General features: G+C 41.7%; 1 protein-coding gene across 4 annotated transcripts in view; it reads right to left on the reverse strand.

Annotated features, from left to right (window-relative positions):
* The window catches only part of ABCC9 (ATP binding cassette subfamily C member 9), a 131,810-nt gene extending 116,730 nt beyond the window's left edge, over positions 1-15,080 (reverse strand). The window contains exons 1-3 of one of the 4 annotated variants that reach the window (XM_074937588.1): positions 13,598-13,735; positions 11,159-11,385; positions 2,580-2,752 (exon numbers count right to left, since the gene is read on the reverse strand). In XM_074937588.1, the coding sequence (XP_074793689.1) occupies positions 2,580-2,724 (145 nt within the window). In that variant the 5' untranslated portion in view covers positions 2,725-2,752; positions 11,159-11,385; positions 13,598-13,735. Of the gene's footprint in view, positions 1-2,579; positions 2,753-11,158; positions 11,386-13,597; positions 13,742-14,952 lie in introns of those variants that run through there. The other 3 variants (XM_074937581.1, XM_074937574.1, XM_074937595.1) reach the window with 3 other exon arrangements.
* Positions 15,081-26,267: the final 11,187 nt, after the last annotated feature.

The following is a 26,267-nucleotide window of genomic DNA, read 5'->3' on the forward strand; positions in this document are numbered from 1 at the left end:
TGGGACCAATCTTATTTAATCTTTTTATAACTGAACTTGGCACAAAAAGTGGGAGTGTGCTAATAAAGTTTGTGGATGATACAAAGCTGGGAGGTATTGCCAATTTAGAGAAGGACAGGGATATCCTACAGGAGGATCTGGATGGCCTTGTAAACTGGAGTAATAGTAATAGGATGAAATTTAATCGTGATAAGTGTAAGGTCATGCATTTAGGGATTAATAACAAGAATTTCTGTTATAAGCTAGGGACACATCAATTAGAAGTAACGGAGGAGGAAAAGGACTTTGGAGTATTGGTTGATCATAGGATGACTATGAGCTGCCAATGTGATATGGCCGTGAAAAAAGCTAACACGGTCTTGGGATGCATCAGGAGAGGTATTTCCAGTAGGGATAAGGAGGTTTTAGTACCGTTATACAAGGCACTGGTGAGACCTCACCTGAAATACTGTGTGCAGTTCTGGTTTCCCATGTTTAAGAAGGATGAATTCAAACTGGAACAGGTACAGAGAAGGGCTACTAGGATGATCCGAGGAATGGAAAACTTGTCTTATGAAAGGAGACTCAAGGAGCTTGGCTTGTTTAGCCTAACTAAAAGAAGGTTGAGGGGAGATATGATTGCTCTCTATAAATATATCAGAGGGATAAATACTGGAGAGGGAGAGGAATTATTTAAGCTCAGTACCAATGTGGACACAAGAACAAATGGATATAAACTGGCCACCAGGAAATTTAGACTAGAAATTAGACGAAGGTTTCTAACCATCAGAGGAGTGAAGTTTTGGAATAGCCTTCCAAGGGAAGCAGTGGGGGCAAAAGATCTATCTGGCTTTAAGATTAAACTCGGTAAGTTTATGGAGGAGATGGTATGATGGGATAACATGGTTTTGGTAATTAAATATTCATGGTAAATAGGCCCAATGCTCTGTGATGGGATATTAGATGGGATGAGATCCGAGTTACCCAGGAAAGAATTTTTTGTAGCATCTGGCTGATGAATCTTGCCCATATGCTCAGGGTTTAGCTGATCGCCATATTTGGGGTCGGGAAGGAATTTTCCTCCAGGGCAGATTGGAAGAGGCCCTGGAGGTTTTTTGCCTTCCTCTGTAGCTTGGGGCACGGGTCACTTGCTGGAGGATTCTCTGCTCCTTGAAGTCTTTAAACTACGATTTGAGGACTTCAATAGCACAGACATAGGTGAGAGGTTTTTTGCAGGAGTGGTGGGTGAAATTCTGTGGCCTGCGTTGTGCAGGAGGTCAGACTAGATGATCATAATGGTCCCTTCTGACCTAAATATCTATGAATCTATGAATCTGCTGCCAGCAGCACCAGGACACAACAACAGTGTCAGTGAGCTGAGTGGGCTGCACGCTTGCCGTGGAATGGTGAGACGAGCAGGAGAGAAGAGTTGCAGCGGGAGCAGTGGATGACAACTGTCGTATAGAGGACCTGCGAGGTGGATTCATGGCCCCAGGAGAGCAGAGTTGCTGTGGAGGCGGTGGTTCGATGACGACGGTTAGCAGTCCTAGTGCACTGTCTGCTGAAAGCAGTATGGCGTCCGCACGGAAAAAAGGCACGAGACGATTGTCTGCTGTTGCTTTCTCGGAGGGAGGGCGACTGACGACATGTACCCAAAACCACCCGCGACAATGTTTTTGCCCCATCAGGCATTGGGAGCTTAACCCAGAATTCCAATGGGTGGCGGAGACTGCGGGAACTGTGGGATAGCTACCCACAGTGCAACACTCCAAAAGTCAACGCTAGCCATGATACTGTGGACGCACTCCGCCGACTTAGTGTGCTTAGTGGGGACACACCCAATCGACTGTATAAAATCGCTTCCTAAAAAATCGACTTCTATAAATTCAACCTAATTCTCTAGTGTAGACATACCCACAAATATAAAATCTAAAAGGATAAAGCTCATCAAGCTATTAATGACTCTGTGTACAAGAAGAGCATATAAATTAGGGCCACTGCATTATCAAAATTATTCTAGGGATGGATTTATCATCTCTTATTCGTGTTTACAAACATTGGCATGAGAATGAATTACCCTTTCTGTAGTGCTTCACATAACTATCATACAGACAGACCCAAGATGTAAATTTTGGAATAGCTCCAAACTCCATCAAAGTTCAAGGACAGACCTTATGTCCTAACTCTTAGAATCTAAAAATAGAGACAGACCCAAGCTGTTCAAACCTGGAGACAAACTTCTCCAAAGGTTGAGAGAATTTGGATCTGATTTTCTGGTTAGATTTCATCTTTTAAAGCTCATGTTGTAAAGTTCAGAACGTGTACCCAAAATTCCCATAAATGAAAGAGGGTTGACATTAACTCTTCCGGTTCAGGCCCATCTCTGCATTAACCCCTCTTCAACATGCCCCCTCTTGACAGGATCTCCATTCCATCTCTTCCTCATGATGCCTAAAGTAATGCAAAATATTTAAGCTGAATGAATTGCACCAGTCCTATAACATAATAAGACCCCAGTTCTGCAAACATGCATGCGTGCTTGACTTGAAGCATATGCATGATTGTTTTCAGGATTGGGGGCCTATGGCTGTATTACTCACCAATAAACAAAATTGGAAAGGTGATAAATAACAGGAAGACATGGGGAACCAGGTTGAGGGCATCCACGAAGCAGACATTTTTTAGGACGCCAGCACTGATGTCATAGGCAGAAGCGTTGTCATTACCACAAAATGCGACTTTCATTGCTTCCAAACAGCCTGACTGTTGCAAACTAGAGACAAAACACAAGAGGGGAAAAAAAAAAGTAAAACATCCAAAGTGATCACCAAAGTGTCTTACATTTCTTTTAGCTAAACACAAAATTAAAACAGCATCATTGAGGTCTTTTTAGTTATGTCCAGACTAAATAATTCAAAGAGAATAATTTATTAGACGTACGTAAACTCTGATCCTGCAAACTCTTATGCACTTGCTGAAAGTTAACCTAACGTGTGCATAAGTGTTTCCATGACCAGGGCCTTATTTACTATTAAAAGTATCCACTGAATACATACTGCAAATAAATGTTGGTCTCCATCACATTCATGAACAGCTCATTGCACATATTCAACATTCCAAATACAAAATGGAGATGGTCTGGAAACCAAAACATGTTTTAAAACCTTGCTTCCATTTTTCATCAAAAATGTCAATGTGCATAAAGCTAAGCACATGTGTAATTGTTTGTTGGATTAGAGCTACGGAGTCTCACAAATATCACAGTATGTCTTCTGCAGTCTCACTTCATAGGATTTGTTGTTCCTTAGCTACAGTGTGAGCCCTCTACCTTACTACTCATTACTGTTTATAACAGAATCAAGCAGGACTGAAAATGAAATGCCTCCTTACAGATTTCTTTCCCTCCAGCATATGCACACTAATTTGTTTCTGTAGAATTATTCACAAATGCTTGGTTGCTGACATTGTTAATTCTTTTAAAATATAATTTTTTTAAAAATAACCCATAGAGTCCCTGATTCAGCCAAGCATATTTGCTTGCACATAAGTACTTCACTATTCAGCAAAGCACATGCCGAGTCCCCATTCAAGTCAATGGGACGTAAGCATGTGCTTATGTGTCTTGCTAAATCGGGATAATAAAAAATTACTCGGACTTCACAAAATGTAAGAAAAAACAAGGTTGGTTGAGTTTGGCGGTTTAACAACAGGTCAAATCCTGCCTGTCTTACTCACACATGTAGGGCTGTTGACTTCAAATGGAATTATTTGTGTGAATAAGGCAAGCATGATTTGGCTCGAGAATCTCCTTAGAATGAACACAAACATAGCATATTTAAAAAAGAGTACATGCGAGTGTAAAGGGACATTGTGAGCCTCAGTGAGACCCACATTTTAGTTCATGTAATAAAAACAAACAAGGAGCTAAAAGGGTTTTCAAAATTTAATTTGAATAGAAATGGTCATAGTACATAGTACCATTTCATTAAACTTCTAAGAGGTCTTCTGAAAAATGTTTAATAAATTTAATCATTTTTCAAATACAAACTAGCAATGTCCTGGTTGAAGAAAACCAGCAATTGAATGACATAATGGTAATCTGCAGAAAATCTTAAATGCTGTTGCCTAATCTTTATGGAGGGTCAGAAGTTGCATGGGAGTTCTGCTGGGAATTTTCTTCCCTTTCCCACAAGCAATATGACTACATTCTCACACAGCTGATAAGCTGTCATGCTCTGGTTGTTAGATTGAGATTAGGAGGCAGGCAGATCGTGGGTTCTAATGCACATTCAATCACTAACTCTTTGTGGCCGTGAGATCCAATTAGTCGGCTCTAAAAGTGAGTAAAAGGATTGTGACATGAGAAACCGTGTCTCAGAGATCAAATCAGGGAGGGGATGTTTGGACTTTTCCTTCACTGGGAGAGAGAGGGATCGTTGGGACCAAAAGATTCCGTAAGAGAGTGGAATGTTAATTGTGTGAAGTGAGTGCCCTCAGCAAGCCTGTATCTATCTACCAGTAGTCTGTATAGTCTCATATCCAATCTCTGCCAGTGGCCAATCTTGGATGTTTCCAGAAAATATGTAAAACAATTGTAATATACATAAGTCACACTTCTGGGCAACTGCGTTCATATTTCTCCCTTGTGCTCCACCAAGGGCACCCAATCTAGCCTCCTGGCTCCTCAACCATCACCTCTCTTGGGTAGAGACATGTGTCTCTCTCCCTCCTGACTGGAGTTTTCCAGGCTGCACAGGCCCCTGCCCATATTATGTTATTCCAGCAAGCTAGACTGTCTAAACATGGCAGTGTCTGCACTTTGCTTTCTCTTTGAAGGCTTATGCACGGCATAATTGCAGAGGTCGCAAGTCACTACACAGCTCTAAGCAAGTACATTTATTCTTAAGGTGGAAGCACTACAGAGGAAATATATAAAACACCATAAAGGTAGCTATGTGCATGCTAAAAGCTTATCAGATGTCACCCATCAGTCTTATGGACCTTAGTAGGCCAAAGTCATTCCAACCCTTTCCAATACGTATTGCCACCCCCGCCCCCACCCTTGGACAGAAGGTCCTGTCCATTTCCTGGATCAGAAAGCAGGCTCAGTGTAAACTCAGGCCCTGTGTAAACTCAGTGTAAACTCAGGCTATGTATCCAAAAGGCCTGTCTTTGTCTGTTGGTCTCTGGAGAATCCAGTCTGAACTAGTATATGCGAGCCTCTCCAAATGGTGGTACTTCTCTGGAGGTCTTACAACCTGAGAAAATTTACCACATTGTTCTTAGTTCTTGGAGGAGCTGTGGCCCCCTGTCCCCATGGAATTACATACAAGCCCTGGCTCACAATGATACATAAACTGAGTATAGTGAGATCTCCCAAAGATATTGCAGGAAATTGCATACCTGTCTCAGCCGAATTTTGCAACACTATTATAGCAAACCTACAGCCATCTAATACCTTCCCTGGTGTTGTTGCTGCAAACCACAGCCATTTGGCTATCCATGGTGAGAGCAGAGATAGAACTCAGATTCTCCTGCTCCAAAAACGCAGACACATAAAGCCTAAGATTTTCTGTTATTGTATAGGGCCTGTGTCACTCAGTTGAGCAGTTCAGGCTCCACCCAGGAAATGGCAATATCATAAATAGACATTAGTAGAGATAGTCAAAATATTTACTGAAAAATTTGAAAGAATTTTTTTTCTATTATATTTGGGAGTTTTTCAAGGAATGTTTTTAATATTTTTTTTATTTTCCATTTTTTCATTTTTTTCGAAAGTAGGAAAAATATCAAAAAACTCTTTCTCACACTTCCCTCCCCTTTGAAAAAAGGCGATTTTTTAAAAAAAGTCAGATCAGTGGGCATTTTCCCACCTTCTCTCACTTTTTTGCTTTTTGTCCCCTTTCTTTCAATGAAAAGTGTTGGGGTTTTTTTTAAAGAAAAAGAACAAGAAGTGGTCTGTTCCCCACTGAAATGAAACAACTATTTTGAAAAATATTTTTGTTGAAATGTTTCAGAAAAAAATTTTCTTTGGTCAAAAAGGCATTTTCTATTGAAAAGAAGTTTTAACAGCACCTTTTGCAACCAGCTGTAATACTACCGAATGCTCATCACTCTTTTATAAACTCTTTATATTTATGGCCCTGTTGAAAGAGAATTAATCTTATAGGAAATTTTGAGAGTAATCACTTACAAAAGTTTGTACAAACAATTCATTCACAGTGTGAGCTATATAGATGGGTTTACTATTCCAAATAAGAAAGTGGAACTTCTCTTAGGAAGTGGCAGAGAAAATCTGGGGTTACAGATTGGGTATTATGGGTACTAAACAGGCTGAATAATAAAATAGGAACTCTAACATCTGAGTTTGATGGTCTCAGTCTGGTTCTCAAGTGTTTATTTCACAAAACCTACTGTTTGGCATAAATTAGTACACTTCGTGACCTCAAAGGTACATGGTTGTGATGTTCATTGATCACACTGCGCATATTATTTAATCTTCTCCAGTTGTTTTCCACATTTCTAGAGTTTCAGCTCTGGCGAGGTTTTTAACTGCGTCTATTCAGGTTATTTTCTTAATTTGTTTTACTCCTGGTAACATGTGGTGTTCAGTTCAGCAATCACACAGTGCTTAAGGTGCTTGCAAGAGATCTGCTTTATTTGGTGTCTGCTTCCAATAGACTGTGCATAAAAACAAGAGCTTTATCTCAGCCTTTAAAGGTACAGTTCCCAAAACCACAATGTTTAGCAAAATGTGGCAGTGACAGTGATCAGCAGGCATAACAGCTGCAGTGGCATTAACATCATGGGCACAGGGGGTTTTGTGTTTTTCTTTTTAAGAGTTGTACAATATAAATAGAAAGTGTTACCCTATGTTGGAATTCAGCTCTGATTGAGAGTGATGGAGTAATATCTTATGTTTGCTCATGCATGTCCACCTTCATAGATACTTGCTTTATGGAGTTTCCACTGAAAAGCTACTAGTAGCTGGCTCTAGCCTGAAGAGATGCAAAGATTGCTACATGAAATCATACTGTAATACACTGGAGCTGCAGGACAGAATTCTCAGCTCCAACTTGCTTCACAAGGACCAGTACACTCACTTAGTCAGTTTGCTACACCAGCTATTGCTGGGTGTGTGTTAGGAAGAAGTGGATGTGTAGGAGTCTTTTGGGATATAACTTCAAACAGAAGGCATTATCTGGTAAATTATCAGTGTTTGGGCAGAACTAGTGGCCCAACTGCTACTTCAAAATAAAATACATAATAAAAATGGCTATATTCAACAGAAAACTGAAATAAAGTACGCTGTTTTGAAATTGGACATTCCTTCAAGCCATTCGTGTGATTTCCCATTAAGTAGTATTTCTTTAGGATTAGCTGCTGAGATTCTCTAAAATACACCTAAGCATATGACCTTATTTAAAGTTATAAAAAAGCTTATTTTGGTTGCAGATAAAGACAACCGTTGCTCGGTGGCTGGGAGGAAGGGAGTGAATGAATTGCTGTCCTTTGCAAGAATTGTTTTTTTTTAATCAAAAAATCATGAAATACTTTACACAGACTCTACCACCTGATCATACAGTCAGTGACATGTGCCTAACTCTCCTTGAAGTGGATTGAGATTGTACATATGCAGCTGGTAAGGATAACCGGATCACACAGAACTCTGAAGAGTTCTAAAGTTTTCACAACGCTCATTGTTGCTGACTGTCTCAAACCGCCGAGGACAGTTCCTTCCTTAGAAGCCAGTATTTTGAGGCTACCCAATGTAACCGGCAGATGTGCATTTAAACCACAGTTACATGAGGTTGTTGGGGTTCAATTTGACTGCTACCAAATGTATAATACTAAGTATAGCCAAAGAGAATGCCTCATCTAAGCTGCCACATGTTTCAGGTATGTTCCTGTAGAATTAATTTCTTGTGCTGCTGAATCTACTACACCAAGCCCCCATGCTGTTCTAACCGCACATGGGATACACATAATAGAGCAGCTGCTTTGCTGTCAGTTATACCAGGTGTCGTATGTGTCAGAAGAATGCATCTGCTGCACTGCCAGAAGTACTAAGTAGATTCCAGCATTCCAACTTCAGGTAAGGGAATGCATCAGTAAGGTAAAGGAACAACAACAAAGGGAGTAATTTGTCAAGTCACTGTTCAGTAAATCAGGTGCATGCTCCCTAGATGTTTCCAGTACATTCATAGCACAACAGGGGTGTTATCACTGCCAGTAATGGCTAAATTATTTGTTTTTAATTAAACATTCTCTTTTAAATATAGGCTGTAAGAAATCTGTCCTTTTAGGCCTATAGTAAACTGTTTTATTTAACTTTTGTTCCTGTGATACGGTTTCCACCCAACACAAGGCCTGACCAGGCATAATAGGCCAATTAATCGTATATACTGCACCTGGAAGAGAGCCAGGGACTGAAAAGGGACTAAGGAAGTCCAGCTGGGGGAGGCTTTTAAAGGGAGGAAGTTGGTGGTAGGAGGAGAGCTGCATGGAGGAGCTCTGCAGTACTCCCTAGAGAGGAAGGGAGCTGGCTAGGTAGAAAGAGGACCTCTGTGGGGAGAGTAGGCCCTGGGCTCCTGCCTTGGACTACAGACTCTAGCAAGACGCTGACAGGGGTGAAGTAACTGCAGGGAGTGGAGGAAGCTCCAGTGGCAAACCCAGAGGTAGGCCAAGAGATAGAGAAGTGTGGTAGGACAGAGCCCAAGAAAACAGCAACAGCATCAGAGCTTGAGCAGACTGGTTGCTGGGCCCAGGTTTCCTGGGCTGGAACCTGGAGTAATGGGTGTGCCTGGGTTCCCCTACCAGCCAGTTGGAAAGTGGCACTGGCTTGGAGGTAGTTGGTTCCCTGTTATGTCCCTCTCTTAGTCAAGTGCTGAGACTGAAGCAATCAACTATTACCTGACCAGATGGGCGACACTTCAAAAGACAAAAGGAAATAAGGCTGGAGAGAGGGGTGGAGGCTGGCAGGATTAAAAGGGTGGACCCAAGCCGGTTTCTGGGACTATATGCTTTCAGCTCTCCTTTTATTCATTCTGAAATCTGATGCCTTGTTGGTTTACTTTGATGAAAGTTATCTGGAAGGCAGAGAGACCCTGCAATGCCTAAAAATAAACCTGCAGCCACTAAACATTCAAGATTTTGTTGTAAAACTCCCACTAGCTAGCAAGATGGGCCTCTTTGGTTTCGGACGGTGGTACAAAACTTGATAGTATTGTAGTTAACAGCAATTGCTACAAATGTGATTCAGGATTAAATAGTTGCCATGGATGAAAAGAAGGCTAAGGGAGAAGAAAAGCCAATTCATTACAAAGACATAATAATGAACATGTCATTCTTATCCTAAACTTTGTAATGTACCGTGGAACTTGGTGACTCTGAAAAGAGGCTCCATTTAAGGATCATCGAATGGTGATTCTCAAGACACGGAGCCAGACATTGATATACCTTTTTCATAAAGGACTGTGAAGATGACAATGAGGAAATGGTGGATAATATTTAAAGACCCCACATATCAAACCACGATGAATGCAAAAGCCCTAGGAATTCTAACTGGGCAACACTTTATACAATGTTTATGAAATCTAAAACTTTTCAAAGGGGGGAAATACTTCTTTTAAAGTGGCACATAAATGTTGAATATAGTTCTCCATATTCACACATCTTATTTTAACTGGATTATGATTCTGTTCTCTATGAACTGAAAGGCATTTGTAACTATTAAGAAAAGAGTGTTAAATGTGGGCCTAAAGTACTCCTTGTTCCTTGGAGCATGAATCCTTTGAACTTTTATGTCAAAAGTTGTATTTCTTTTAATCTTTAACCAAATAGCCAATATGTCTTTACCCCAGGATCAAAATATATCCGTGTATTCATTGCTTTTTCATTTTGTTTTAAACTCTGTTTTCTTCCTTGTCTTGCATATGATGTACATTTTCTGTTTTTTATTATATATACAGGATGAATAGATTAAACAGGCAGATATTTTAAAAAGTACTCAATGGTTGATTCTGCTAGCCAGATGATTCATTATAAAAGGCTACACCTTTGCTTGTCATTATAGCATTTCTCAATATTAAGGTGATGGAAAAGCAGAAGAAAAGTCTACGGTGATCTCTAACAAAGAAGGGCAAATCCTGAAATCAATCAGGTTTCATAGGTGTAACTGTCGGCCTGATCCTGAGTTTTACCATTGATTTCAGTGTGCACAGGATCAATGTGCAGAGAGCAGAGTATTTCCCAGAATCCTTTTCCTTTTCTAACGTAAACTTTTCTTTGTTTGAAAAATTCCGCCTCCCCCCGCCCCCCACACTGCCTGACTCTGCATAACAGAGTCTGAGTTAATCAGAACTGAGATTATCTGTTATTAGTCCTGGTGAGACTAGAAGTAAAGTTCTTACAGTTTGAGATGTATTTGTTTTACCAAAAATGATCCTATATATTATATTTTTCTTATTATTTCAACTAATTTAAAGATATTTGCTAGCCTGATAACCACTGTTCAGATGCTGTTGGGCCCTGAGGGGATAAATTAATTATTCTAGCTACTCTACTGTTTTCAAAGCACTTAGCAATGTATACAAAGAGCCTGATTCAAAGTCAATGGAAAGATTTTCATTGACTTTAAGGGGTTTTTGATCAGGCCGCAAATGCACAGAAAATACATTTTTGAATACATTAATGAATGTTCAGGAAAATATAGGAAGCTGAGCTAAACATAAAACTGACACTGAAAAGCAATTCACATAAATATTTGCAGCTGTCTCTCAGATACAATTCTCCTGCTTGCTTCTTTTTTTGGAAGGTTCTTACTACAGCAATTTGTGCAGTCTCAAATGCTAGCATGCTACGCTGTCTGCTGTGAAACAAGCTGGGATTTAAACTTCAGACATTAGGATGGGACAATTGTAAAATCAATTTTAAAAAAGAAACATAACCCTATGAACAATAGTGAAAGCATCAGCAGTTGGGAATGTTAAAGTTTGAGCATATTGGTTTGAGAAGAAAAAGTTAAACAGATTTGAACTCTAATCCCTGGGAAAATGCAAAGAGAAGTCTTGTCCCACAGATATAAGGGGAAGGAGAAGGTTAGTGGGAGATAACAGTGGGGGGTGTTGCTGCATGCTCCGTTTCTTTGCTGAATGTTAGATCAAACTCTGTAGCTTACCTTTATATATACACACACAAAATATCAAACCCAGTTTTCCCTTGGTTGTGCTATGTGATCAATATCATTCCGATGGCAGGATTCTCCTCCACTTTGTGAAGCAGCTCCAAGCCCTGGAGTGGATTATTTTTAGGCTGATGATGGGAAGATCAGCTGCTGCCTCCTATCGAGTTTCCAAAGTGAACAAACTTTTCTTGTCTTTCTCACACACTCAAGAGGGCAGGAAACTGGGAAGAGACAAGCAAGCAAAAGGCACCAATTTTTAGACCCCTGAAGCTCCAATCCCAGGGCCCCCAGGATTCCTCCAGATTGCATTTATTTTCATTTTCCTTGGCTGAAGTGCTAAAATACAAAGGGGTTGCATCATACGGCACAGATGATCATCAGGTGATTATTCTAAAATAATTAATATGCCCCAAGATGGTCAAAATTCAAAAGGGCATGGATAATGCAGCTTTGGAAAACAGTATTAATACACTTCAATTTAATATTTTCTTAATAAAGAGCATAGCTCTGCATTTGAGACTGCAATTTTGCACATCATGAGGATATGGGAAAAACTGGATCTACTTGCATCCTACCAAATTTTGGTTTAGAGCTCCCAAATTCTATTGCTAAAATACAGAATAAATCCAGGTTTCAGAGTAACAGCCGTGTTAGTCTGTATTCGCAAAAAGAAAAGGAGTACTTGTGGCACCTTAGAGACTAACCAATTTATTTGAGCATAAGCTTTTGTGAGCTCACGAAAGCTTATGCTCAAATAAATTGCTTAGTCGATGAAGTGAGCTGTAGCTCACGAAAGCTTATGCTCAAATAAATTGGTTAGTCTCTAAGGTGCCACAAGTACTCCTTCACTCTGGAAAGAGATAGTCAAAACCTCAGATCCATAGAAGAATACCATGCTTAGTTTCCCTCCATCTACTTATGAACATCAAACCTTCAGCTACATTGAGTTACTATGACAATTTTTCACCAGGCATTTCCTTGGCATTTCTCTTTTTTCTTTTTTTAAAGTCAGAGAAAGTTTTACAAGAAAAATTGTAAGATGGGCTTCTGAATTTACATATATCTCCTTTAACAGGATCAAAATAAAACCTCAAAATGTTCTCGTTAGTGTTTAAAATAGTATTGTGATCATAACATTTCCTGGGAGGGCAGATTCTGAGCTAATTTGATATGGAGACATACACATGTTAATGCACAACAAAAAATTGCTTACATCTTTCATTTCCTATATCACACTCTGTTTAAATGGGAGTCTTTCAGATCTGTTCTTATTGCCCTATCCACTTATTTGCCATTTTGAGATTATGAGAGGGGATATACAATGGGTGGAGAAACTATGTGGTAGCCTCTCTAAAGTAATATTTTTAATAGACCCTTTAAAATGCTTCGGCCAACACCCTCCAGACACTTCAAAAGGTGAAGTATAGTGCTGGTTTGGAATTTTTCGATTAAACATTCTTTTTTCCATTGGAAAAAGCCAACTTGTTGAAACCAAACTTTTTTTTTTTTTTTTTTACTGGAAAGGGTCAATTTTACCAAACTTTTCAACTTGAATAAACTTTGAAAAAAGTTCCAAAATTGTCAAAATATTTTGTTTTGGCCTTTTTTTAAATTAAAAATTTTGGTTTTCTAATTTGAAACAACTTTTTGTTTTGAAAGTTAAGCTAATTATTAGGGGAGAGGGTTAATGGTCAGAACTGAAAAGAAACGTTTCAAATGTATTGAAACAAAATATTGACCCACATTTTGTTCCTGATTTTTTTTTCAGTTTGTGAAAATTTCCAAGATTTTTACTTTTCTTCCCAATTTGGGATGGGGAAATATTTTGATATTTTGAGGGATGGGAAAGCCATTTTCTGCCTAGCTCCAGTAAAGTGTTCTGTTCTCAATCATTTCCAAAGTCGGTACTGCTTGTTTTAGACTCAGGAATGGGGGACTGGTTTCAAAGCCGTGGAGGCATTGTCATTTTATTATCATAAACAGCAATCTAAAGAAAAAATCTCTGAAGATCAGTTCAAGACTCTCCACCCCCCCATGCCTGAATGTGTCAGAATAATAATCCCCGTATCAGAACGCTCGCTCTCCCACACGGAGACACACATCATTCATGTAGTGAAAATGATTTGAGGTTTTTTCCTTATTTGTGGATCATTTTAAAACATGCTCTGTTTTAAATACTATCCCCCACGTGGAATTTAGGATGGGGGAGGGAGTTGGAATCAGGAAACAGTAGCATCAAGCTGCCTAAATCCAGGGGTTGTTTTTAGGGGCAGGCGTGGTACAACTGCCTTATGTAATACTGTTCTGAAAAAGAAGGAAAAAAAGCTGCCATTTTCCCATCTCATGTGGGCGGGTTCCCTGTCTCCCCTCACCCCAGCCAATCTGATTCCCCATCCACCTTCCCCTCTCTCCCCACTAGCAGAAGGGACTTACCCGGAGGTAAGGCAGGACTGTTGGCCGGCGTCTGGCTCCTGGGCATTAATCTTTGGGATGCCAGGTATTTATTCCGGCAGTCTGCTAGTGACTCGGTAATGATCAGCCCAGGGGAAGAGACAGACCCCGCAAAGCGAGCGGGCTGCGGCTGCCTGCAGGGCGAGGGAGAAGGAGGCGGATGAGAAGCACACAGACCCTTTATTTTCATTTTTAGTGAGCGGTAGTGCAGCCCGCGTGCGCCCCGGCCCCATTCACCAGCCAGCTGCCCTGGCGGAGGGGCGGCCTGGGGGCACTCCGCAATGCAGCTCCCTCAGTGGAGCCCACAGAGCGGGGGGAGCCCGGCCACCACGCCCTCGCTTTGGCATGCCCCAAAGGGAGCGTGGTCTGGCAGGATCCCCCCCAGCAGTGAATTAGCGCCAGCTCCTACTAATATTATACCCAGTTGTAAACTCCCTGGTTAGAGCCAATGGGCCAAAGTCAGAGGTGGAGAAGCCACTGGAGCAGCTTGTCTTCATTTCCCGCGTACATCCCCTCTAGCCACGTGTGGGGGAGTGAATCGGTGCTGATGTGAATTATACACGGAGCTCCCACCAATGTAACTCGCCCACTGCACCGACTTAATAACGCCACCTCCGTGAGAAGTGTGGCGCTTAGGTCAATGTAGTTAGGTCGATGCAGTGTCGGTGTAAACATGGCATTGCTTACATCCACAGCTGCTGCCTTGCAGAACCCGTGCCAGAATGCCCCACACTGACAGTTAAATTGGTGTAAACGCTCCAAGTGCGGACACACATCACCGACACAAGGAGCACAGTGCGGACATGCAAAAGCAATATAATTACTGTGGTGGCTGTACGTCAACGTAATTTCGGTCCACTTAATTTTGTAGTGTAGGCTTGCCCTGTGTCTACACTACGGGTCAGAGCCATAGTGTAGCCAGCCTAAATGGAAGGAGTTTACTCACTGCTGTAGGAACACCACCTCCCCAAATGACACTAGCTAGGCTGATAGAAGCATTCTTCCATCGACATAGCTCTGTCTATGCTGGGAGTTAGTTCAGCAGCTACCCGGGTGTGGACTTTTGATACTCCTGAGCAACACAGTGGCCCATCCACTTAACATCCAGGCCCTCCCACCCCCCAGCCCCAGCTCTGCTCTGGCCCCAGAGCTTGCCCCGCTCCGCCCACCTGCCCAGCGCTCCTGCCACGGAGGGAGCAGGGCCCCTGGCCCCCCCACTTTTGGCAAGGCTCTGTCACCCCTTGCTCCATCCCCATGTGGTTGCTGCTTCCCGAGCCAGCCCCGGAGCCGGGTCCCCCCACCCAGGTGGCTCTTACTGGCTGCGCAAGCTGTCTTACCTGCCCAAGGGGGCTGGTAGCTGAGGAGCAGTCACAGCCCCGGGCACCAGCAGCAGGGGGAGGAGATGGGGAAGTGCCATAGCTGCCCACTCCATGGCACCAGCCAGACTAGCAGCCAGACTGCACTACTCAGCTCCAGCTTCCCACCTCTGACCTGGCCAGGGGGTGGAGTCTTGGGCGGGGGGAGGAAAGAGGAGGAGGTGGAGGGGGTGGAGCTGCCCCTGGAACTGTCCCCGGAACTGCCCCCCTCTGGTTAAAGCACTGCAGTGCCCACCCAACTGTGCCCATGGACTTGGGATTTCTGTGTCAGGACTCACGAATCCCCTGAAACCAGCTCGTGGCCCCATGGCAGGTCCTGGAGTCCTGGTTGAAAACTGCTGTTTTAAGTATTTGTTGGAACTGATCTGCAGGGGGGGGGGGAAGGAGGGAAGAAGAGAGGGGGAGAGAGAGAGAGAGAGAAAGCATTAGAGACAAAATCCAATTTCAAATATTTCCCGTAGCTTTTTTTTTTTTTAATTTCTTGTTTCTATGGAGAAAATATTGCGGGAAATGTGCTATATACAACAAAGGGCACATAGCAATCTAAATAGAGAGGAACTGAATACGGAGAGAATCATGAGAAAATCCCAATCCTCCGAAATCACCAAAAGGAAGTGGCAATGACTAAGAAATAAGACCTTATTTATGTTGGGGATTTGTCCCAATTCCAGCCAGGAATGGACAGCTAATGGTATAGCTGCACCAATGACGCACCTAATGTAACCAGTAAAGTTACTATTTGCATTGTTAAATCTTACCCCTGCTTGAAGATGGGTGCAAAAACTGTGACTTAGAGCAGTTTACCCTGTCTATACTAGTAGTTTGCATTGGTGCAGCAACACTGGTGGATTTCTACTGATGACTAAAATCAGGGCAAATCTGAGCCAAGGCCTAGTGTCCCTGAAAACCCTTCCCTTCCTCTTCATTCCTCACTATAGTTTACAAATCCTAAAACCAATAGAAATGGTTCTATTAATATGAAGATAAAATTATTCCAATAAAACAGTTTTTAAAAATTCTCCTGCAATATTTACAAATGAAACATTACAATATCATGCTAATGCATGAGTACCTGAAAGTAAAATTTACTAGAAAGTGACTGTAAACAAAAGTGAAATTGAGTAATCTGTTTTCAGTATCCAAGATCACAGAAATACAAAAAATAAACAAACTGCATAAATACTGAAAAATAAATTAGACATTTAAAATTCTTTTAAAATTGAAGGTGCTAGGCAAGGACATATATTTGATTTTTAACATGAGAGGAGTTCCTTTAATATTGCAAATTTTTCCAGTTATAAATGTTAAGAACAATTAAAGGTTTTTAAATCACTCAGGTATTCTCTAAGCATTAGAATATTCATCCAAAATAGCATGCATTACCTTTTTTATCCTTTTAAATCTAAACCCCACCAAATCCAATCCACGCAATATCTTTTAAATACATTTATAGCATAGCTGGCATTGCTTTTTTCATTTCTGCTGTATTTATGTCCTGCCTTTTAGACTGTGCTTGGACAATGTTCGGAGTAGGTCCATGCAACCCCATTGTCCTCTTTTTACACTAGCAAATCAATAACCCCCTCTAGTCTAATTTTACCCTTATCTGGAAAGACAACAGGTAATAATCTTTCAGAGACAGAACTAAGCCCTGATTTTGTTTCCATTGATGTAAATGAATCAAAAAATCACAATGGGGAAAATTTTCAAAATCACCTAAATTACTTAGTAGCTTAAGTCCCATTTTCAGATTTAGGCTCTAGGTCACTTTGGGACTTCTCAGAACTTTACCCTATATCTTTTTGGTTTTTTAAGGCATACAAATAAAATGAACAACATGAGATAATATTACAAGTGCCAGCTGCTGTTACTCTGTAAAGTGACACAGTCTGTATGACTATGACGAAAAATGGAAACAATTTCAAGAATGTAGTTGAGATTACACTTGTTTCCATTAGAACTGGCAGAACACAGCCAAACCCTGCTCCACTGCACTCTACCGTCCTAATGACTGTAACTTTACAACTTGTTTAGAATTTCATATTTTATTACAGAATAAAGTTAAGGAAAGTTGAACCACTAAAACTTAAGGGAATTTCCTTTATTGGAAATGTAGAAATTTGTTGGCATATGTCAGCCCTGAAATTCAACAGTGTAGTGTCCAAAAAATCGTGCTTTGGTTTGGTATTTCCATGAGTTGTGTCTTATCCTTCAAACAGACAATATTAATGAGGAGACATTAAGAAAATTTATTGATGTCTTATCTTTCTTCATACAAGCCATCTTGTACAATTTTCTTGCTTTTTAACAAAACAAAGTTAACCATATAGGCACGGGGCCCAGTACTGTCCTATTGAAGTCAATGATCCAGATCATCAGCTGGTGTAAATCGGCATAATTTTGCTGAAGTCAGTTGAGCTATGTTGAATAACACCCAAAAAGGAACAAGTGCAATGGGAGCTTTTCTTGAAGTCATGATGCCTGGGCTACCTGCACTCAGGCTGTGTACCTCCATAATGGTGCTGGTGTTACTGGGGGTTCTTTCAACCCAAAGCTCTTGATAACTTTTACTCTGTGTGAGATGGTGTCAGGAAATAAATCAGGGGGGACACACGGCCATCCAGCCGATAGATGGCTGGCACAAACAGGACAACACAAGAGTGCTTTCACTTAAAACTAAACTTTACATAGTCTCAAGCACTTACACACGTCCACAACAGGTTATTAAAACACCCCCAACCCTCGATAATTACCAAAGCTGAGTGTGGCTCTCGAGTGGCACAGCGGCAGCCCGTCTGCTGCTGGGGACTGCAAGATGTATCCAGAGGGAGAGTCCAGAAGAGTCCAACTACCTCAAACTTTCCCCCCTTATTTATACATTAGTAATAGAATGACATGTCCCTTAAAGCAAACTTGTTAAGCAAGCAGTTCCAATGGTCAAGCAAGAGGCTTCCTTCTGATTATTGATTAACCAGGTGTGGGTTTTTCCCAGAGTTTTCACACTTGAGACCCTGTTAGACACATTCCTGAGGGCACATCCTGCTCTTCTAAGATGCACGTATCAGCAACTTCAACACAATCCTTATCAGAAAGGACGCGGGGTCAAGCTGCCCTTTCTGTGGTGTCCAAAACCCCCTCCCTTCCTGTCTTGGTCAAGCTGAGGCTGTGACATGGCCAATTTACAGCCTGCTGACTTGGCTGCTTTTAGCAATAAGCCATAGGTGGTTTCAGGCACTTTATTGGTTTGCTGACATCTCCCCATACAGTTCCCCTCCTTAAGGGTCACCTTTCATACAAGGGGGCCTTTACATGGTCGATGCCACACCTTTTCTAGATGCACCTGCGTTGAGATCCAACAAAAGCTCAAGCCTCTCAGCCGAGACCAAGCAAATTATCTTCTTGTTGGCATCCCATACTCAGCAAACCAGCATAGCAATTGACAAGCGATTGTTTTAGCCTCGTTTCCCATTTGAGGGAGGGGCGACAAGTTCGATATGTTCCTTTCCTGGGGGTAGGAGTGCCAGTGACAGTAACCACTGATTCATCTGTCGAGGGACTTTCAATTGCCAGATTTTGCACCAGGTCCAGAGTGTAATCAGGCTGGTAACAAAAAACATTACTATTTGGCACCCCAAGATTACTATGATGGGGTGTAGGGCCAAATTCAGGATGCCTGTGCCAATGGGGGACCATCCCAATAACACTTCCCACCAGTGGTGTGACAGGTCTTGGCCAATTCTTGCAAATACCCATTTAATTTCATTGGCATTATGATGCATGGTAACCATGACTCTGCGCCCTTCCTCTTTTGCAGTATGTAGCTGGTTCTGTAAATCATGGTGTACAAGCAATGTTTGTAAAGCAAGTAAATCCATTCCAAGGGGCACAGGTGTTACAATAGAATACAAAGTATAAGACACTTTTAACTGACTATATTTAAATTCAGGTACATGAAATTCAAAATCACATCCCCTAATTGCTATATAGCAACCAGCGCTCCAACTTCTAATCCAGTTCTACCCAAAGCAGTTCAATACATTTCTTGGGAGCCTTTCTTTAGGCTACCCACCCCTCCTGGTTGCCAGGGAAATCCAATAACCTTCAGTAGTTTACATTGAGATAGTATTAGGGCAGCTATACCTTCACTGAGCCTTTCTTTCCTTACATCCAATTTCATACAACACCCAGGTGCATTCAGCTGGGCTTGCATGCTGGAAGTTGACTAAGAAGTAATAATTGACAAGTCTTATTCTTTTAGTAACCAATGTTTTTACATACCCTTTTTTCCCTTGGTAATTTCACTTTGTGCTTTAAAAACTTTTTATGTCCATCCTTTCATTCCCACCAACAGATAAACCTTGTGTCTCATGCATATTTTGCCTTTAAATGTGCCTTTACCCACCTAAGGATGTTTCCCTGTTAACAGACTGGCTTTTCTGTAAATACAGTTAAAATGGTTGTTCATCCTTTTCTGCCTAATGCAGTATTTCCCTTTTTTTGGTAACACAATACACAACAATGCTAGCAACAAGACAAACAACACAAGACAAAACACAAAACACAATATTTGTCACATCAGTAGATCCATGGTATTCTGGGTTGCTCCATACACTGGGAGCTGCTGCCCTCTACTCCAGTGGCAATGGCAATCAGTTCCATCTTCAGTGGAGTCACACTGCTGAATTTCCACCACCACCAGCTACCAATGGAATCTCCTCATTCTTGAAAGGGTTTCCATGCTATGCCATTCCCATCTGGGGTCACAAAACTCCCTGACAGTCTAGGGCCCGGATACACAGCTCTTGCCTTATCCCATCTCCTGTGGAGAGGTGGACCATTTTCCCATCCCCTTTCACCTCCTAAAGCCCACCCTTTCCCTCTATGCTATAGAAAACCCTTCAGCGGTGGAGGGATACCATGGGCAGTCACTGATGGATCCAAGCACCCGTGGGAGAAGCATCACCAAAAAGTACTGGAGTAGCTATGGGGTATGGGCAACAGGAAGTAGCCTTGTCAGGAAACCAGCTGTGCCACGAGTACTTTGATTTGTTGTGGGGTACCCTGTGGTTGGAATGGATAGGGATCTCATTTAGGTTTTAATTTTCCAGTGACCCCAGGTCCACTCCTAGCCCATCCCCTCCCAAGCCGCAGATGCCTGACCTTACAAGGGCTTCTGAGAGTGACTGGGGAGGGGGACGGTACCAAAGATTTAGTTGAACAATCAAAGGGCAAGTTCCACATGCAGAGAGTCACCATTGGGTGACCGGGCTTAAGGAATGGAACCCAGAAGTCCTGGCTCATAGTTGCCGACTATTGCTAGAAAACATTGCCTCTCATTATATCTTTTATTGACTACTGTAGTTGACTAGAACTTTCCAAGTGATTCCTAATGCCAACTATAATGCAAAACTGAATTTACACTTACTATGTTTTTTTCTACAATCCTTGATGCCTTCTAGTGTTGAGCTTTGCATTCATTATATTCAGGGCCACAATGTTCCTCTAAGGAGGAAGTTCTCTAGGTGCTATTTCACTTTAGGTTTCAGGACACAAAAAGGAGTTTCCATTAAAATGAACTGAATAAAAAAGACAGAATGGAAATATTTTAAAATACATTTGGGTATCCATGACTGTGTAATTCAGTTAATGGCAGGTATGTATCCTGAGTAATTTAATTGCCACAATCACAGAATCATAGAAATGTAGGACTGGAAGGAATGTTGATAGGTCATCTAGCCCTTTCCCCTACACTGAGGCAGGACTAAGTATTATCTAGACCATCCAGGACAGGTGTTCGTCTATGTAACTCTAGTAAAATATAGGGTCTGATTCTCTACTGCCCTGCACCTTGTGTCACCAGTTACATCTGGGCCAGGTGGGTGTACAATGTTCTGATATGTAGCATCGTACACCCACTTTGTATTCACTCTGCACAGGTGCCAATGTGAAAACCAGTGGAGAGTGAAACATAGAGGACCAAAATCTATCCTTTTTTTGAAACTGCATTGAATCCAGCAGGGTTCCATGAGCTGAAAGCTAGCACAGAATTTAGCCCAAAGTTAGGGGTGAAAGTAAAATATGTCTCTTGCTGGTACGGGAGGGGGTGTGTGGCTTCCCCCCAAAAGGGGCGGGGCCTCGGGCGGAAGGGGCGGGGCTGGAGGGGTCAGCATCCCCCAGCCAGCCCGCTCAAGCCACCTGGGGCACCAGCCCGGGCCCTTTAAAATCGCAGGCCCCGGGGTAGCTGCTACTTTTGCCCCCCTCAGCCCCCCGTTGGTGGCCCGGGGGGGCAAAAGGGGCAGGGATGTTAAAGATGCTGCTGCAGCAGTGCTTTAAGCAGGGTCCTTTTGCTGCAGCAGCACTTTAAAGGACCCTGCTTAAAGCGCTCCCACGGCAGCTCTTTAACGTCGCTCCCCATTTTGCCCCCCCCGTTGGCGGCCCTGCCAGTAGGGACCTGGCAAGGCCGCCAACAAGGGGGCGCAAAAGGAGCAGCAACGTTAAAGCGCTGCCATGGCAGCAGTACGGGCCGGTACAGGTGGCCACTTTTTACCGCTACGCCATACTGACCCATACCACCTTACTTTCACTCCTGCCCAAAGTTAAAAATTATTGTCCACTCAGTTACATGAGGCTCACACCAGTGTAACTCTTACAAACAGTGTCATAGCTTCTTTTAATACTTCAATTGGGCAAGACCTCAGTATTGCATCTCATCTGAAAGACAGCACTTTGCCCCCAACACCATGCAGAAACCTTGACTCAGAGGGAAAGGTACCACCTACAGAATGTCCAGGACCACTTCCTGAAGCACCTAGGTTTCCCTTGGCTATCTCCTACCCAAATATTGCTTAATCCTGATGGTACTATTGGCACTAAGGACACTGTATCAGGGGATAGCTCACGGGTAATAAATTACTTCAGGGAACTTAGAAGTTATCTTTTCTGAGATCCTTCCTGTCCCATGAGTGAAGGAAGACAGAAGATTGTGGAATAGAACTGCTGGTTAGGCAAGTGGTGTAGGGATGAAGGGTTTTGTGCAACACTGGTCCACTTTCTATGGGGAGAGTGGGCTATATAGTTTGGATGGCCTCCACCTCAGTAGAACGGGCACCAATCTTCTTGGGGACAGATCAGCTAGAGTACTCAGGAGGGCGTTAAACTAATAACAAAAGGGAGGATAAAAAGAGGGAAGATATGAGCACTCATTTAGTGCAAACTGAGATGTTAGGAACAAAATTAATCAAGGAACCAAAGGACATAACAAGAAGAAATTCTTTAATTGCCTATGCAGCAATGCTAAGAGCCTCGGTAACAAACAAGAGAAACTGAAATTGTTCATATATGAGCATAAATGCCATCTAGTTGGCATTACTGAAACCTGGATGATTTGCATGATTAGAAGTTAAAATCAATGGTTATGATCTATTTAGGAAGGATCGAGTGGGTAAAAGAGGAGGGGGAGTGACACTCTATGTCAAAAATGGCATTACCTGTTCCTGAGTTACTGATAACTTGCAAGAAAATTATCTTGAATCCTTATGGATCAATACCCTAACAGATAAAGAACAAGATAGGGAACCCAATGGCCATCATCGTACACACCGATTTATAATGCACAGGTTAAAAAAGCTATGTGATCATGGGGGATTTCAATTTGAGTGACATATGCTAGAGATCTCATGCTGCCAGTACTAAAACATCCTTGGTATATCTAAACATTATAGATAACAATTTCCTAACTCAGAAAGTGTTGCATCCAAGGCAGGGGAATTCTATATTAGACCTCATCCTAACAGGTAAACAGCAACAAATCACAGCACTAAAAATTAATGGTAGCTCAGGTACAAGTGATCATGACTTGATCACATTTATAATGTGCAAGCAGAAAAAATCCAGACCAGTAATATATATACTTGGTGCTTTAAAAGGGTCAATTCCACAAAGCTGAAAACAATTATGAGCCAAATCAGCTGGGAAGAAGAATTTAATCAGAAAAAAATTGAATGATAATTGGAAATTGTTTAAGAATACTTTACTAGCAACAATGCCACAATCAAAAAAGAAAGCTGTATTGGTTTTTTTTTTAAAAAAAGAGCTGATTTGTAGGGGAAGTGAAGGTAGCATTAAAAATAATATATAACAAATGGAAGGAAGGGGAAGTTGATAGTAATGAATATAGATCAGAAGCTAGGAATTTTGGAATATTAATAAGGGAAACAAAGGGACATTAGGAAAAATGTATGGCTAGCACAGTTAAGGACAGTTAAAAAGGAGATTTTTGAGTATATTAGGAACAAAAATAATCCTAAGAATGGTACTGGCCTTTACTAGATGGAAATGTTAGAATTATCAATAATAATGCAGAAAAGGCAGAAGTGTTCAGTAAATATTTCTATCTGCATTTGGGGAAAAAACATGATGTAGTCATGTCATATGAGGATAACATTCTTTCCATTCCACTAGTATGGCAGGAGGATGTTAAACAGAAACTACTAAAGTTAGACATTTTTTAAATCAGCAGGTCCAGCTACCTTGCATCCAAGTGTTTTAAAAGAGTTGGCTCAGGAGCTTTCTCAACCATTAATGTTGATTTTCAATAAGGCTGGGAACATGGGGGACATTCCAGAACACTGAAGGAAAGCTAATGTTGTGCCAACATTTTAAAAGGATAAATAGGATGATCCAGGTAATTATAGGCCTGACAGTCTGTCACAGAGCCCAAGCAAGATAATGGAGTGGCTGATATGGGTACTTAATACAGAATGAAAGGAGGATAATATAATTAATGCCAATCAACATGAGTTTATGGAAAATAGATCCTGTTCAAACTAACTTGATGTCTTTTCTTAAAGAGATTGCAAGTTTCGTTGATAGAGGTTATAGAGTTAATATAATATACTTAGACTTTTGTAAGGCATTTGACTTGGTACTGCACAACACTTTGATTTAGAAGCTAGAGTGGTATAAAATCAACATGATTCACATTAAATGGGTTAAAATCTGACTAAATGATAGGTCTTAAAATGTAATTATAAATGGGAAATCATTATTGAGTGGGTGTGTTTCTGGTGGGGTCCCACAGGGATTGTTCTTGACCCTGCACTATTTAGCATTTTGATCAATGACCTGGAAGAAAATATAACATTATCACTGACAGATTTTGCAGATAACACTAAAACTGGAGAAGTGTGTGACACTAAGAGCACCCCAATGCCAGAGAACCAGAGCTTCCCTGGTATCTAGCAGTGATTTTCAGCTGACATGACCATTTCAGTGTACCCCAACTCATCTGTTGTCATAATCTGTATCTAAAAGGGGTCATAGAACGTATCATATGCAAACTGGTAACATTCTGGGAATTAATATTATTGTATCATGTATGTAGGGGTGTTATGTGAAGAATTATCAATATGTGTGGGAAATATGTTCTGAAAAGATGTTTGGCTGACAGGGCTTAAGTCACCCTAGCCTAGACAAAGGAATGTGGTTCTGCTGGCTTGAATGTGTCTCCAATGTACACTGACCAAGGAGAGACATTGCAATTACATTTATAGCAATCAGGCAAACCAGAATGGGGGATGGTTCCTTAACAAGCTCAGGTGCCTCAGATTGATGAACAGGAGATTAATTTGTTAACACTCTCAGTGGGAGATGGGAGCCACAGCTCCAGGAAACTTTCCTGCATCCTGAAGCAAGGACATTACACTTTGGAAGATATGAGCAAGGACAGAAACCATTTTGGCATCCATTACTGGACAGATACAAGAGGCCAGAGCTCTTGTACATATGAGAAACATAGAACCTTTCAACCAAGGGGGTTGAAAGTCTCTGGAAACTGAATATAGGTGAGAAACCTGCTTGAACACAAGACTCTAGTTTGTTAGGTAAGACTTTAGTCTTAGAAACTTAATTTTACTTTGTTTGTTTGTAATCATTTCTATCCCAATTCCTTCCCCTTGGTATCACTTTCATATTTTCTCTGTGTAAATAAACTGAATCTTGTTTGATTATATAACCATCTCAGTGCAGTGTTTCAAACCGAAAAGTAAACTCCTCCACCAAATTAACAGTAGTGTAGTGTCTTTTTTTAAAAAAAACAGTGAACATAATGTTTTATGAGCGTTCAAGTGAACAGGACTGGACACGCTAGAAAGAAGTTTTGCGGGAGAACTTGGGGCTGGAAGGGTCATTGAGGTCCCCCTGAAAAAAGTAACTGGGTGGTGAAAGCCAGGGTGAGGCCTGATTGCTTGTATGCTGACTGTTGGTGTCAGGGCTGTGAGCCACAGTAGCATAGCGTGCTAGGCACCCAGAGTTGCAAAGCTGGTGGTGACTGAACTCGTTACTGGCCTGGATGAACCCCAAAGCATCACAGAGTAGTTTGACAGAGTGCTGGGCATCAGCAACGGTACCAGCACTCTGATCACTGGATTACCAATTAAATTGCCCCAGAGTAAACTTGAGGGGGAAAGCTGTGCCTCACTGAGGGATTGGGATGGGCTGAGGAGAGCCCCAAAGGCTTATTAGCCCAGAAAGTAAAAAAGGGCACAGGAAGGAACTGCTCAGGGTGAGCGTCTCTCTGTCTATCTGATAGGTTTTTTGAGAGTCAAATGAGATCTCTCAGAGGGAAGAGACCTCCTGTCTCCCTCCTCCTTAGCTGAGTGAGCTAAGGACTGTATGCTTGTAAATACAGAGATGCACAAGTTTGTAAAGGTGGTGGGGACAACACTGTAAATAAATTGCACGAGGTGTTTGACCACAAGAAGGTCTACGAGCAGTTTGGCTCTAGAAAAGAGACAGGAGCAGGAGGGTGCCCCTGTCACAAGTGATAAGCAATGAAGAGGACGGGCCACTGAGTCAGAGCTATCTGGATCGCTTGGTAAACTGGGCACAAACAAACAATTTGTGTTTTAATACAGCTCAATGTAAATGTTTACATCTAGGAACAAAGAATGTAGGCCAGGCTTTCAGAATGGGGGACTTTATCCTGAGAAGCAGTGACTCTGAAAATGATTGGTGGATAATCAGCTGAACATGAGCTCCCATTGCAGTGCTGTGGTCAAAAGGATAATGCATAAAGAGAGATTGTTTTACTTCTGTATTTGGCATTGATGTGACTGCTGCTAGAATACTGTGTCCAGTTCTGGTGTCCACAATTCAAGAAGGATGTTGATAAATTGGAGAGAGTACAGAGAAGGGCTACAAGAATTAATAAAGGATTAGAAAACACGCTTTATAGTGACAGGTTTCAGAGTAACAGCTGTGTTAGTCTGTATTCGCAA

This window comes from Natator depressus, chromosome 1 (genome assembly GCF_965152275.1).
Source record: "Natator depressus isolate rNatDep1 chromosome 1, rNatDep2.hap1, whole genome shotgun sequence".
Classification (NCBI taxonomy): Eukaryota; Metazoa; Chordata; order Testudines; family Cheloniidae; genus Natator; species Natator depressus.